This window comes from Cygnus olor, chromosome Z (assembly GCF_009769625.2).
Source record: "Cygnus olor isolate bCygOlo1 chromosome Z, bCygOlo1.pri.v2, whole genome shotgun sequence".
Taxonomy (NCBI): domain Eukaryota; kingdom Metazoa; phylum Chordata; class Aves; order Anseriformes; family Anatidae; genus Cygnus; species Cygnus olor.
Genome location: NC_049198.1, coordinates 65,811,749 through 65,827,287, shown reverse-complemented (window position 1 = coordinate 65,827,287; position 15,539 = coordinate 65,811,749). Strand labels below are relative to the sequence as shown.

General features: G+C 47.4%; 1 protein-coding gene across 1 annotated transcript; it reads left to right on the top strand.

Moving 5' to 3' along the window:
• The first annotated feature begins 90 nt into the window (after positions 1-90).
• Positions 91-12,173, top strand: TSTD2 (thiosulfate sulfurtransferase like domain containing 2). Its single transcript, XM_040541913.1, has 8 exons — positions 91-455; positions 1,398-1,506; positions 3,928-4,053; positions 5,670-5,775; positions 7,826-7,944; positions 9,020-9,178; positions 10,135-10,273; positions 11,618-12,173. The coding sequence occupies exons 1-8, from the start codon at positions 97-99 to the stop codon at positions 11,908-11,910; spliced, it is 1,410 nt and encodes a 469-aa protein (XP_040397847.1). The 5' UTR covers positions 91-96; the 3' UTR covers positions 11,911-12,173.
• The last annotated feature ends 3,366 nt before the right edge of the window (positions 12,174-15,539 follow it).

Here is a 15,539-nt window from a genome sequence, read left to right as displayed (position 1 = left end):
CGGGCGGTGCCGCGGGAGGGCTTCCGGCGGCCCGAGCCGGGGGGGGGAGGAGGAGGAGGAGGAGGGGGAGGAGGCGGTGGCGGCGGCGGCGGAAAGATGGCGCCGGGCGAGGCGCCGCCGGCGGGGCCCGGGGCGGGGGGCGGCGGTGCGAGGAAGCAGCGGGCGTCGGCCCTCAGGGCGGCCTTCTCCGCCTTCGTCAAGGCGAGGGAGGTGCCGGCGGGCGCCGCGGGCGCCGTGTGGTGGCGGTGCTGCCGGCAGACGTTCCGCGAGCGCGGCGGCATCCACAGGCATGTGGGCACCCAGCACGGCGCCGAGCTGCGCCCGCCGCCCCGCGGACACGGGCACGGGCAGGGGCAGGGCGAGGCGCACCGAGGGGCGGCGGGGCCCGAGCGCGGCGCGGAGGTGTGCGACGAGCTGCCCGACACCCGGCACCTCGGCCCCGGGGAGCTGGAGAGGTAAGGAGCGGCCGTGGGGCGGCCCCGGCCCAGCCGCCGGCTGCGGGAGGGGTTTTCTCACACGCGCAAACCCCCCCCCCCGAGGTCGCCGAACACCACCCGCACATCCCTCCGCAAACCGGCCGCCGCGTGTGTGTCCCCTCCTGCCGGCGCTTGTCTCGCTTCGGCTCCCTCCCGGTTCCCCTCGCGCCCCTGCAAAACGCAGGCTGAGGTGCCGACACACACGCAGGCACACCGCGGTGTTTGTTCCAGTTGTGGCTTTGTGGGAGCAAGCTGTCGGAGCTGCGTCTTTGCACCTTGTTAAAGCAAGCCCGTGCGTCTGTCGTTGGACAGCTCGGGCCTGTCAGCAAGGAAGGACGACAGTAAGAAGGAGCGGAACAGCAGGAGACGCTCCGCACAGGTCCTTTCTCACCGGTCACCCGGGAAAACTAAGGGATCCTTACTTACAAATAACTAGATTCACGCTTTTTCTCTGGTAGAGAATCCAAGCCTTGCTGCGCAGAACACAGGTACCCACAATCTCACTGAAAATTTTATTTTTTTTCTTTGAATAGCTTGAATATTTGGTGTGCAAGCTTGCTATATTAAGCACTTAGTGAGACAGTTGTGTGCCCATAAGAAAAAAAAAGAAGGGAGTTCTCGTAGCTTGTCTGTTGAGGGAAACTTGAGCAGGCCACTGGCAGAGATGTCCTGTGCTGTACAGGTAAGTTCGCTTCGTGACTAGTCCCAAGGAATGTAGGAGCTTCCCTTAGCCCATATTCTTTCTCTTGGAAAGAATCAAACCCTGCAGTGCTAACCCCTCAAAGTTTTGTTTTCTCCCCTCCACATCCACCAGAAGAAAATTTCCCACTTTCTGAAAAGTTAGCACTAATAACGTGTTTTTGAGCTTTCGACTCTTAACATCCTTTTCCTGTTTGTTCGTCTTTGCCATGCTATGGGCAGCAAGGCGGGAGAAGTACTTCTGTATTACTGCTACTGCGAGGTGAGGGATCCAGAGAAACTCTGTGCTTGGCAAAAGGCGCTGTGCGAGCATCTGCATCTCACTGGCAAGGTAAGGTTTTAAGCAACAGTTGTATTCCCTATGTTGCCTTTGTTTAGTGCAGGATGATGTGGCATGTGGGTCCTCGACTGTTTTGTCTGTTGCAATTCCATTAAGAAAAGCACTCAGACTCTGTCAAGTATCATTTAGAAAGCTGCTTATTAGAGCTAAAGCTACAGAGGAAAAGAAACTACAGGTAATCTTACATCCCTTTTGATGCTGAGAAGCATGAGTTGTGCACTCCCTGTCCGTGGAAGGGTTAACCCACTCTGGTCATTCAAACTGCTACAGAGTTTTTTAACGGGAAAAGAAGTCCAGCCGTCATTCCTGCTGTCAAACAAAAAGGATGCTCACGTGGGAACTTCTGGATGGGCTTTCACACGGAGCCGAGGACACACGGATGCCACAATTACTGCTGTGGGACTGTGGGAGGGGGCTGCCTGTGGGCTCCTGGGTTGTCAGGCGGAGCTCAGCCTGTGCAGCACATCCCGAAGGCCAAGCTGCCCGTGCAGCGCAGCGCAGCCCGGCTGCGTGGTGCGTTGCTGCCTCCTTGAGGTACAGCGGGCTTACAGGCAGGGTCACTGCACCCAGCTGTAACCCACGCTGTCAGGAGTGAGAAGGGAGCAGCCGGCAGCTTAGGTAACACCACGGGGCATCAGTGCTGGTTCCTGCACAGCGTCTTTGTGCTTTTCCTTCCTTGGAGGATAAAGAGTCCGGGTGGCTTCTGGAGGCTGTGGGTGGGGGCGTTTCAGGCTCACAAAGCTGATGTCCCTAGGCTGTCTGTGGGGAGGAAAATTTTCCGAGAGGACAGCTCTGAGCTGGGCACTACTTTTATCTGTGACTTGTCTTTCTGAGTAGCCTTTCTTTCTATGCCAGTGGTAGGAGACCAGCCTCTGCACCCTGTGATTAACTGTGTGGGTGCACTGGAGCCACCTGTCTGCACTCCTGATACTGGCAGATGTCTTCCCTTTCTTGGTCTGAATCTCTGCAGATAATATCTGCCCCATTTCCTCCTATTTGGATTCTCTGCTTCCAATTCTTTTTTTTTTTTTTCCTAACACCTACCGTGTTTTTTGTTTCTTACTTTCCTGTTAGCCCTTTGCTTCCTGTACTGACTTTTTTTTAAATTCTGAACATGCATGTCAGCTCCTTCTGGCCTAGCTTCGTAGAAATTCTTGTATGGACAGTGTCTGTATGCTCTGGTGAAGGATCATAACTATTTAGATTGGGAAAGACCTCTAAGATCATCAAGTCCAACCACCGACCTAGCACTGCCCAGTCCTCCACTAAGCCGTGTCCCTAAGCACCACATCCACACGTCTTTTGAATGCCTCCAGGGATGGTGACTCAACCACTTCCCTGGGCAGCCTGCTCCAAGGCCTCACAACCCTTTCACTGAAGACAGTTCTTCCTAATATCCAACATAAACCTCCCCTGGCACAACTTGGGGTCATTTCATATACAGAAATACAGAAGACTCGACCAGGATGGACTGCACCATCAAAGCATTGCTGTTTTTTTTGTTTCCTTCCCAAAGTTTTTATTACTCCCTTTGCTTCATTTTCTTGTTCTTAATTTTCTGTATCTCAGGAATGGGAACAGAAATTACAGCACTCTAACTCAGCTAACAGACTTGCGTCTCGTCTCTGACAATTTTCCCAGAGCTGCTGCTGTTTAAAGCAGAACAGATTGTACAGACCTGCATTGTACAAACCCAGCCTTCCTTGCTCAGAAGGAATGAAAGGAACATACCATCCCTATTCTACATCTGCACGGTCTGGGGCTGAAATATCCTGACGCATTAGCTTTTTTTTTTTTGATCAGGTATCTTGTCTGGTGGTTGGGTTTGTGTTTCTTTTTTTTTTTCCCCTTGTTTTTTTCCATTTTTTTTCTTTTCCAAATCAGGTTCAGCAGTTGCCTTTTCAAGCACTTTTTTTTTTCCGCTTTTGTATTCAGTCTTTTTTTCACCGCCTCAGAGTTTTTCTTCATTTACGTCAGTGCTGTAGGTAAAATGACTCACAGTGACATTTAATATTGCGCGCCATATTATGCATATCCACATCTTCCTTTTATCACTGAGCACCATCCCACTGTTCCTGAAGCAGACTTCAGTGGGGATTTTAATTCTGACTGCAGGATTTGTTTGTTAACCACTTATCATTTTATTGCTCGAGCTTACCTGACTCTCTTGATGTCAGTCTTCTGAAATGGCTTAAAAGCAATTACTGGATTTTTATTTCAGTTTTTGTTTTACTGTGTTCTTTCTGCTCAACTTCACTGTAACTCTTTTCCTTCCTTCCTTCCTCAGTAGTCTCTTTTCTGAACCTACTTCTGTGTCTGCCTTTTGTCACCCAGTCATATTTTGCTCGTTTCACCACGATCTGTTCCTGTTGTTACTAAACCTTAGCCCCAGCTTCTCCTCTTGCCTTCCAGGTACGAGTTGCTTCAGAAGGAATCAATGGAACAGTTGGTGGGAGCAAAGCAGCTACCAGTCTCTACATTGAAGTCATGCTTTCCCAGCCTCTGTTCAAAGACATTTTGTGTCAAGATGATTTCAAGGTATGCAAAAGTAATTTCTACACAGACATTGTTAATGCAGGACGTTTAATGACTGAGAAATGAGCACATTGCTTTTCGATAGTACGCTTTTGCTCTAGCAGTTCTGCTCTGCCTGCACTGGTAAATTCCTAAACTAACTTTGTTTGGGTATCCGCTGGTGCAAGCAGTTGTAGCAGGTGTTGTGAGCAGTGGTGGCAGCAGATGCAAAGTCATGCAGGCTGCACACAGGTGAGGGAGGGAACACACTTCTCCACTATTCTTCAGCAAGCATTTTCTCTGACTTGAGTGCCAAAACCTAGGCATCACAGCTTGCACAAATCCATGCAAAATATTCCCCCGCTCTCTTCTTCACGCTGACGTGAGATCCTCGCCTAGAAGCCTGCTGGTTTAGGTTTCTTGCAGGATTTGGTGTCCTGATGGTGTCCACTGTCAATTCCATGAAGTGGATGTGCTTTAGGAAAAAAATACACGGGCGGAGTCAAGGGGTTCTTCCCTACTCCAGTCAGTGCCTGACCAGAGGGAGGGTGGGGTGCTGACTGCTGCCTGAGCCTGAACACGTTTGTTGATTGTGGTGGTGGTGGCAGCTATAGCTGGCACCACGTGGCATGCTGGTGGGCTTTTGCTGCCCCATCACTGTACGTACTGTCTCTGTGAGGAAGGAAAGCTGCTGCTTTGATTACCATTTTCTTTTCTGCACAGTTTTATTTGCAGGGAGTACCACTTTGTTCTCAGCACGTAACTAAATCCAAAAGAGTTAGTGAAGCTTGTGACACTCAAATCTCGTGTAGAACTGCAGTGCCGAGTCAGTCTTAGCTCTTCAATTGAGTGTTGTCTTTGGATGAATTTCAAGGATAAGTCTGACCTTTTAGTTACAGTGATGTGCAGTTGCAAAAACAAAGTGGGGATGGAATTTTACTTTGGCAAAATCTCCAGCCTTGCATTACCTCTCTGAGCACCACCGCTCTTGTGTTAGCTTTTGTTGTTATTTTCTGTCTCACGGTTCCTCTGCATGCTGTATAGCCAAGTAAGTGAGCGTTTCAGGTTCCTGTGCCAGGAAGAGAGGGGAATAGAGGAATGAAAATTGGGACTGGGGCTGTGAAAATATCCAGTGGCCACTATAGTTGCTGTGAACTGATTTCCTTGAGAGCTGGGATCGTGCTGCCGTGTGCTTGTGGTGGGGGGTCATAGGAGCTGAGGAGAAGTGCAGGGCCCAGATGCATCACCATGATCCACCACTGAAAAGAGGTTATTAGTGTAACGTGTCAGCACGCTCAGTAGTGGCACTGACTTTCTTATGATAGATGCTAGCAATGTTGTTTCTGACTAAGAACAGCTTTCTCAGCCTTACAACTCCGTGGTGATTCTGCATCTCATGCCAAATGGTGCCTGTCTCACCTGTTGGGTGGGCACTGGGACCAGGGCATCTTTCTCTTGGGTTGCAGGAGGGGACCACTCCCTAACCCTCTGGATGCAGACTGTGGATCTTGGCAGGATCTTTCCCTCAGCCACCAAGATATATTCATATTCCAGTGGAATGTAGAAATTAAAATGAGTGGATGTTTTTGATCTTGACACCTGGCAATTGTGTTGGATTATTTCTCTGTTTAATTTCCTAGAGAAGTGCAGGAGGAGCTCACTGTTTCCCAGACCTTCGAGTTGGAGTATTTAAAGAAATTGTACCTATGGGCATTGATCCAAAAAAAGTCTCTTATAAAGAAACTGGTAAGTTGATTTCATGAAAAACAAAGCCTCTCACCTTATTGAGAGGTAAGTGAAGAATAAAGTATCTTCACCAAGAAACACTTCCTTCTGTGCAGTGGCCAGGACACAGTGGATACAGAAGGCGTCTAAAGTAGATGAATTGATCCCTTACTGGTAGTCAGAAGTTAATGGTGTAGGGAATTTGCTGGTCCAGGTTTTGTTCTGCCAAGTGTTTAGCTGCTTCAAAAAGCTGAGAGTTAACTGTCCTTTTTGTAGCAAATTGTAATAGTTCAAATGACTTTTGGAGTAAGCAAATACTTTTATCTTTAATCGGGGAATGTCTTTGGACACCTGCTAAAGGCAGATGTAAGGTGAGGTTACGTGTGATGATTGGGAAAGACGCTTCAAAGCATGAGATTATTTGGTATAAATATTTTGTAGGTGCTTGAGACTGCTTGCTCATAAACGGTAAGTATAAAGAGCTCCAATGCTCTATCAGCCTGGTGTAAGAACCAAGTTGTATAGGTAGAGTTTTCCATAGAGTCTTGTGGATCCAGTGGATTCTCATGCTGTGGATGCAGAAAGCTGTGCTTAACTTTTTTTATAAGGTGATAGAATCCCGCTGAACCTTACACTTGGGTATTTGTATGCATTTTCCTATGCCTGGGACTGCTGACCTGACTTTCCTCGTGTTGAAGTTAAAACAGCCATGCACCTATCACAGTAAAGCAGAACCGGGTTTTGTATCAGGATCACACCAGCCCCTGGCACAAGCGGCATTTGTTTTCTGCCACCTATAGCTGCTTAGTATGGATTAAGCCCAGTAAGAAGTACAAAGCTATGCACCTGCTATGAGGACACTTACGTAGATGGTAATGTGTTAGTAGACTTACTCATATTAAAGATTTGAGAGGTCTGGCAGTGAAGTTTATCCCAAATAAAAGAACATTCCTTTCAAGTAAAAGCTAACAGTCTGTGATTGTTTCAACTCCCCACTTCTGAGCTAAGATTATACTGGATGTAAAACTCCCGTGGGCTATGCCGAAAGCCACCTCTCTGTACCATTTTATTCACGTTATTCATGCCTGATTCCTTCGTACCATCATGGCAGTTAACAAGCTACTTAACTGTAACAAGGAGCCCATCCCTCCCAGGAATGGATACCTGCCCTTGTAAACATTTAAATGATTGTTTAGAGTCCATCCCTCCCAGCTGGGGATACCTGGTTTTGTTAGCGTTGGAGTGATCGTTTCTCATCACCCCTTTCTCTTTTTCTAAAACAGTGTATATGTTGGGTCTCTTTAGTCACTTGGCTGAGAATGGGAGCAGAGGGAGAGCTGCTGTCCAGACGTTCTCTTGCTGTGATCATAGTTCATAAAACTTCTGTGAGCTGTCCTAAATTGTACTTGCATTACTATACACTTGGACAGTAAGCAGTAGCTCTACAAATAACAATTAGCAGAGCAGTTCTGGACATTTTTTTTCTATCAGGAGGTTTTGTTGCTGGCAGATTTCTATAAGTAGGGGATTTTGGTGGGGGAGACTTTGTTTTCCAGTCAGCTGGGAGTCCTGAGCAACCTTAAAGTTGAGAAACAAAGTAAATTCAGGTTGCATTGCAAGTAGTACATGCTCACGGAAATTTTCCATTTTGTTCAAAAGGGATTAATTTCAGTGAAAAAGTTGTGTCTCTGTAGGGTTCTGCCCATCCAAATATAATGAAAGATGAGCCAAGTGGAAGGAAACATATTACACTGTTATTCACAGTCGTAAGAGTTGCCAGGGGAACAAAACAAAGGTCATAGGGACAGGCAACTGTCTGCTGCTGCTTCTGTCATGTGGAACAGCTGGAACAGGGTTGTGTTTTCGTTCATTCACCAATAGAAGCTGAACACAGATAAACTTAGGTGGTTGAGTTGGGATGCAAACTCTGAATAGTCGCAGAAAAAAATGTCTTTTAGGTTGGAAATTTGAGGAGAATCTGAGTCAGTGAGAGATCATATGTAACATGTTGTACTTCTGATTCTCACAACTTCTTTATCTCTGTCTTTATTTTTTTTTTTTTTATCTAAAGGAATCCATTTATCCCCTCAGGAATTTCATAGAGAAGTAGAACAGTATCTGTCTCAGGCCAGTCAAGGACAAAGCGATACCATCTTGCTGGATTGCAGGAACTTTTATGAAAGTAAAATAGTAAGTGTTGTTGGCTTGCTTCTTGCAGTGTTACAGGTGCTGTGGGGAAGCAGTTGACATTGTTGGGGTCAACTGGAGGAGAGATCACATTGACTGAAATAAGTGCCACGTTCAGTTTAGCAATGGCTGTTAGACACAAGCAGCAGAGGACCCTGCACGACCCTGTGGAGCAACCCAGTACAGATCCTGCCTGGCAGGGTGCTTGTACAGCTTGGGGCAGGAAGAAGACAAAGCAGTCCATAGAAGAAGAGCAGTGAGAAGTTTACTGTTCGAAGTAAAAAATAGTGTAATTTGTAAGGACATTTTCTAGCATTTTTGCACTGCCCCATATGCCAAGAAGAGTGGGGGCATCCTGTCCTTCCATTTCCCGTGTACCAGCTCTTCTGCACTGCTGTAGTTTATCCTCTCTGACAATCCTGTTCTACCTAGCTCCGTGCTTGAATGAGAAGTGTGTCCAGAATTTCCTTGTAGATTTTAACAGCTATTTTGTTGCATAAATGCAGTTGAGGAGCAGCCTAAAGTATCACAGAACCATAGAATGCTTTGGGTTGGAAAGGACCTTAAAGATCACCCAGTTCCAAGCCCCCTGCCGTGGTAGGGATGCCACCCCCCAGACCAGGTTGCTCAGGGCCCCATCCAGCCCGGCCTTGAACACCTCTAGGGATGGGACATCCGCAACCTCTCTGGGCAACCTGTTCCAGCGCCTCACCACCTTCTCAGTGAAGAACTTCCTCCTAACACTCAATTAAAATCCCCCTTTTGGAAGTTTAAAACCATTCCCCCCTGTCCTATCACTGTCTGTCCTAGCAAAAAGTTGCTCTCCATCTTTTTTGTAAGCCCCCTCTAAGTATTGAAAAGCTGCAGTGAGGTCTCCCAGGGGCCTTCTCTTCTTCAGGCTGAACAGCCCCAGCTTTCTCAGCCTTTCTTCCTAGGAAAAAAGTATCGCATTGTTGGGTGTGTGTAGTGACCCAGTTGTCCTGGCCCCAAAATTTGTTACTTCTTGTAGCCTGAGGCGTAGACCTTGCCATGTAAGACAGCTTATAACCACTCACGTGCCTGTCTGTTGTTATTGCAGGGACACTTCCAGGGCTGTCTGGCTCCAGACATCAGGAAGTTCAGCTATTTTCCCAGCTATGTCGATGAAAACCTGGAGCTTTTTAAAAACAAGCGCGTCCTGATGTACTGCACGGGAGGCATTCGCTGTGAAAGAGGCTCTGCTTACCTACGGAGCAAGGTGAAATGTCATTCTGAGGGCACAAGTGTCGGGAGTTGAGACTGCTGTGAGGGTGATTGTCTTCTCTTTTGTTGTGAAATTCTTACTGAGCATAAAGTGCTCAGTGTGGGGAGGAGGGTGTCTCACATTTGCTTTATGCTGCCTGTCAAGGACGCGGATTTATTGCAGCTCAGCGTGATGTGCACGGACTGCAGTCACAGCAGTGATTGCTCTGTGAAAGAAGTGAACCATTCACTGAGAAGAGGGTATTTATTTCTAAGTGCCTCGACCATTGTAATGGTGTTTGAGGAGGGTTTGAGAGCATTCTGCTGTGTTTCCACAAGCTCTATCTAAGTTACGCTCTGTGCTCATTACTGCACAGCTTGAGCATTTCAGTGAGGAGAGTCATCAAGTCAGCGATTTCCCAGTATTGCCGAGTTAAATCCTTCACACATTTTATTGTTCTAATTGTGTCTTCCATCCCACCGTTGTCCTGGGTCCCTACCTTAAGGAGGAAGGGGGCAGCACACATGCATGTTCTCCTGAGATGTAAACCTTGGTTCTTTCTCTGCTGCATGAACATGAGCCTTGAGAAATTCTGCTCCTGTTAACAGTTCAACACACACACACACAAAAAACCAACAAACAAACAAAAACCAGAAGCAGCGGTGGTTCACAGAGGTTCAAAAGTGTCTGATCTGTGTGCAGCAAACCTCCCTCAGCCAAGGTGGTTACCAGCCTTTTTTTGACCGTACTATCAACTGCTCCTTTAGGCTTATGTCAACAAGCCAGCTTTATGAGAGCCACCCAGTGGCACTGACTAGATTTGTGGGCACACCTGCTGCCATCTGATGGTCACGGAGAAACTGCTTCCTCTCCGTGACCCATGGTGTCATTTCCGAATTCGCTTTGGTAGCTCTGGCACAGTCCCACTGCTGCCGTCTCCTTCAGCATTTCTGCTGTTGTGCTTGAAACAGGCAGTGTGCAAAGAGGTGTACCAGCTAAAAGGTGGAATTCACAAGTACCTGGAAGAGTTTCCGGATGGATTCTACAGGGGGAAGCTGTTTGTATTTGATGATCGTTTCTCCATTTGTTCCAATGAAGATGTCATCTCAGGTAAGACTAGATAATGTGAGTGCAAAATGCTGGGAAGCGACAGCAGAGTTTTCCACAAAGATGCATAGAACAGGGTGGGACAGACTGGTCTGCGTATTTCATCCTCGTACTCACTTTGATCTGTTAGTACTGTCACTGTTCATTATGATAATCAACTCTAATCAAGGTTTTAACACACAGAACAGAAACAAGAGCAAAAGGGGGCACTAAACAGAGTTCTCTAAAGCTGGGCGAGTAAAATGAAGCATCCCCTGCGGAACAGCTGCAGTTATGAGCCGTCAGGAGCTGCGGGGATGTCACACCCTGCTGTTGTTACCCACTTGTTGCACACAGATGATCAGACTGTGGTAGGCCAAGTAACCGCAGCGTTACAGAGTTCTCCTGGTGTCAGCTGGTGTCTGCCCCAGAGGTCTGAGAACATCAGCACGGACTGACAGGCACTGGGAACGTGGAGGCACTACACTCTGCAGCAGTTAGTTGTTCTTATGCTTTAATAGTTTCTGCAGCCTGTAGAATTTCAGTGACCTCTAGTTGAAGTTGTTAAGAACATTGCTTGGTCTTCTGGCTGGGGTCACTCTTCAGCTATTCCAAATGAAATGCCTGTTGTCATCTTCTCTGTTGCTAGGTACAAATAGAAGGAACTTGGCTCTAGCCTTTTTAGTATGCAGTGCTGTTTTTTCTCAGAGTGGGTAACTTTCTCAGCGTAACCTCCCACTCCTCCTCTGCATTTTACCGTACTCATCTTGACGGTTCCTGGCTTGGTGTAGCAACAGAACACACTGGGTATATCACAGCCATTTTCTACAGAAGCTTCAAGGAGAAGTGTTGAAGTAGGCACCTTCTCAGTGTTGCATCTGAAATGGGCAGAAAGCTTTTTGTTCAAGGGTCAAAACCTGCCTGGTGTTGTGGAAGGACTCTGCTAGGACTGCAAGTGACACCCCATATGCCACTGCTTTCAGGTGGACAGGAGTCCCATGGCATCCCTTTCACTAGCAGGCAACGTTCCTGGGTACTGGGCTCCTCTCCACCAGCATATGGTTCTTTATGGTGCTCCTGGCAGCAGAGATCTGCTCTGTCAGATCTGTCTGCTCTGAGCTAGAGGAAGCAGTAGCGAGCACTTTGTCTGGAGAGACAGCTGTCTCAAGTTTTGTACATCAAAACCAGAAGTTCGAAAATGAACTATGTTCTAGAATATCAAGCTAAAGCAGGAATAAAATACCTGGAAGACAAATGGATAGCCACTTAAATGAGATTTCAGCCCCCTGGTGCCACAGAAAACCCTCTGCAAGGGGGACAGATGGGACAATGTGGGTGTTAACGTGTCTTTTTTCCTCGTCCCTCCAGCATGCAGGTACTGTGGGACGCTGTGGGACCAGTATAAACTTTGTTCCAGCCAGCACTGCCGGCAGCTCGTCCTGACATGTCCGAGTTGTCGAAAGAAAGGTCTTACAGCTTGCTGTCCTGTGTGTCAGGAAAAGGAGCTCGAGGTGACTTCAGGGGCTTCAGGACAGACACTTAAGGAGGAGTGTGAATGTACAAAGAGAAGGCCAAGGGTACCTGTTGAACATATCTCGCGAGGGACGCTGGATGCCGGAAAAGTTCAAGCTGTTTCATTAGTTAATCTGACATTGTGCTAATGCAAAGGGCTTCTAAAACCAGATCGCTGTCTGCTACTCAGCTAGGTTTGGAAATCACAAAAATCTGTTGGCTTTGAAAGTCTTGTTTATAACCCGCCTTTAAGTCCTGAAAAACTATGCGTTACTTGAGTGTAAATTACTGGAGTGCCCAACCTATCACCGGTGCTACAGGATTCCTCTTTCTGGGTACAGTCTTGTAGCAGGGCCTCTACCGTGGGGATTTTGCAGCAGAGAATGTGATGGGACACAGCTGCTCACAATTCTAAAGAAACTGAAACCAAAAAAAAAAAAAAACCACAAAAATCCATTCTGTTCTTCCTGCCTGGAGGTGGATCTGTCTGGCTGCTCCATTAATCATGCATTTGCTGCAATAGCTAGTGCTAGCGTGATGAAGACTGCAGATTTATCAATTTCTGGCTACGTGACCAGTTTAGAGCTGAAGGTATTCCCATGTACATGCCATGCGCGTGTATCTCTCACTTTACACCAGTGAGAAGCAAGGGGTAGTTGCCTAAGTCACAGACTTGACTCCAGTGTAAAACTTGAGGAAGGGATAAGGCCCTGTCACAACTGGAGCAAAGACTGAGGACGTGCATTGCTCACAGGTGCTGTCTGCTCAGCTGTACTCGTTCTGTATGACCTGTGGCTTGAACAGCAGAAGTAACTCTCGTTTTGACACTTCGATCCACCTGGGAACTGCTTCCCTCAGCTTGTCAGTACGTGAAATATCCAGCTCTGCTCGCACCAGAGAAAAGACAACAGCTTGAAGCATGTTGGAACTGAGACACGCAGAGAGGGGAGCATGGAGACTGTCAAAATACCAGCTATGGCACTGGTAGCGATGCCGAAGTGTGCAAATGTCAGCAACAGCCATAAGGAGATGGCCAGATCCCTTATCCACGTTAAATTACCCAAGATCTGGGGAGAATTTGTGCTTTGTAAACAGGGGTTGAATTTTTCAAAAGCTGGGAGATGCTTATGCAATTTTCAGCTCCTATTAGTGGAGAAAGCGTCTTGGACTTTGAAGGGATCCCACAGCACAGGAGCTCAGAGTACTTCTCTGCCTGGTGCTTAGTGTGCCTGATGCTGCAGAATGTACAGGAACGTTTTATTAGTAACGCAGATGATGTGTCACGACTGAAAAACGTCTTTGAAGCTTACACTCGGTCTTGGTACTAAGTCATTCGGAAATCAAAATCAGTTACTGGTGGTTTTAGTTTTTGCTTTGTGTTTTAAACCATCAACTTCTTTTAAAAGCAAGAAAAAAGCATGTTTACTCAGGTTTCTGTAGTTGCTTAGTGACAGTTAGGGCAATGTTACTTTCATACAGACTGTAACCCTCTCCCAGCTGTGAATTCAGCATGGCCACGTTGGTGTCTTGACTGGCAGCTTAAAGACAGGGGCACTGGCTCTATTGCAAACAGAGCACAGCAAAGTACTTCAGCACTGCTGCCCTGAATTCAGTGGTGACAGTCCTTGTGACAGCTCATTTCGTGAAGCAGGACTTCGAAACTTAAGTGTCTACTTGGGGAATCATTCCAGAATGGAAAAAAATAGTGATTCTGTATGCTGCAATCCATACTAGAGAGGAAATTGGAAAATTCCTATCAGTAGAAATCTTAAGCAGAAGTCGAAGCAGGACCTGTAGTCCCCTGGCATCTCGCCTCCCAAGTTTTGCTGGCCAGTCTGTGCTTGTTTTGAGGCCTGGAATATTTGTGGGAAAATACCCAAGCTCTATTTGCAGGCTTGGTCTAGAGCTCTGATGGCAGTCCTCAAACCTGTATACTATTCTCTTTCTGTCAGGTATTAAGTGAAAAAGGACCAGATTTTATAATTTAGCCTGTCTGCAAATCTGGAACACTGTAGTCCCTGTGGAAGGCTGTTTCTGTATCAGTTCTCAGTACAGAATGAGGCAGGGCAGACTGTATTTTATATAAAAGCTTCTGAAACTGCTGTGATGGTAAACAGCCCTTAGCGCTTCCCTCATAGTTTTTACAGTACTGCACAAACACACTTCATTTGTATGTTGGTGGTGCTTAATTCTGCAGCAGTAAATGCTGAAAACCAGCTAGCCGTCTGCCACCTGGGAGACGTGGCTGCAAGGTACAGTCCTGAGAGCTCCTGGCAGCGGGAGATCCTACCTCAGAGGCAGAGGAGGGCCACAGGACCTCTTCTTGTCCTTGTGCACTAAGGCAGGAGAGGGGAGGGGGTTGAGAAGTACAGATGGAGGGAGGCCCAGAGAGGTTCCCTCTGCCGCAGGGAGGTGAGGGGGAGGGTAAGGTGCATCCTTCATCTCTTGCAAGTTATCCCCTGAGCAGCTTCTGGATTTTGTGCAATTCCTACCAGTAAGGACTTGCCATGGGAACTGTGAGGTGCTGCGTGTGGGGATCCAGGCACTGCAGTGAGAGAAGTAAGAGAAGGTGAGAGTTACGCGGGACTGGCTGTGCCTGCCAGGTGCTGCAATCACCCCATGGCTTTTTCCCCTTTTCTGGAGAGCTGCTGGGACAAAACAGGGATCCGTTTGCCCCTAAACATCACCATTTTGTAGCTCTGTTGCTGCACAACTTGATGCCTTTCTCCACAAAGCCTGGCGCTGAGCAAAGCAGCTCCGTGAGTTAAGGATCAGCTGAGGAACCTGGAGCGATCCCATCAGCTTAATGCATGTGTGAACTGTGTGGTTAAAGTGGATGCTGCTACAGCAAAACAGAGGATAAAGTGTTATTTTTTTAAAGGGCTTTTGTTGTTGTTCGAGACAAAATGCTGCCATCACGGCAGCGTTGCTGCCAGGCAGGTGCCTCCTTGCATGTTCAGGTTTCCGAGCACCATCAGGGTTTCCCAGAGCAGAACACAAGGTGCATTTGTTCTTCTCAAGTCAGTGGGACTGCTGAGCCCAAACCACGCAGATTTAGGTGGATGGCTCAGCGGGAACTGTGTGGCTCTGGTCTGATGAATTAGTTGAAGTATTTGCAGTATATATGGTAGGAGGCTGTCTGCCTTTTTTTTTATTATTATTTTTTAATATGTCTTCAAGCATGTTTTTTCTGTATTCTTTTAATTTTATGAAATGGAACTTGCAGGGCTGGGGGGGGCAGGAAGAAGAAGCTATAGTGAAGCGTTTCATTTGGCATCATTGGCATATTTATTAAGATTTGAAGAGCAACAAGTATGTTTCCCACATCGCTGACAGTATAGTGTTTGCTTTATTTTTCAGAGCCAAATTGTATTTGTGCACAAGCTCTGTAGAAATCTGGGGGCTTTCCTGGAGTACGTGCAAGAGGCTGCAGAACTTTACTCTTAACAGATGCATACAGACAAATCCTAGTAATTTGCTAGGCCATGTTTTCATCAGACCAAGAATAAGGCTTTAGTACAGCAACAGTTCTGCCAGGCAAGTCTTCATACTGACCAGGATCCCAGCCATGATAACAGCAGGCATTTCGGATGGGACAGTCCTGGGTTCGATCCACAGCACGCCTGGGAGCTGCGTGTTCCTGGGGGAATTGCTCCCGGGCTAGAGGATGGGTGGTGGGCTGACAAAAAGCTGCCAGGCTGCGTGCAGGAGAAATTCACAGTCGGGATGTTTCTGTTAGCAGCTTTCCTAGGGCGCAGTGTTCAGTGTTGCATTTATG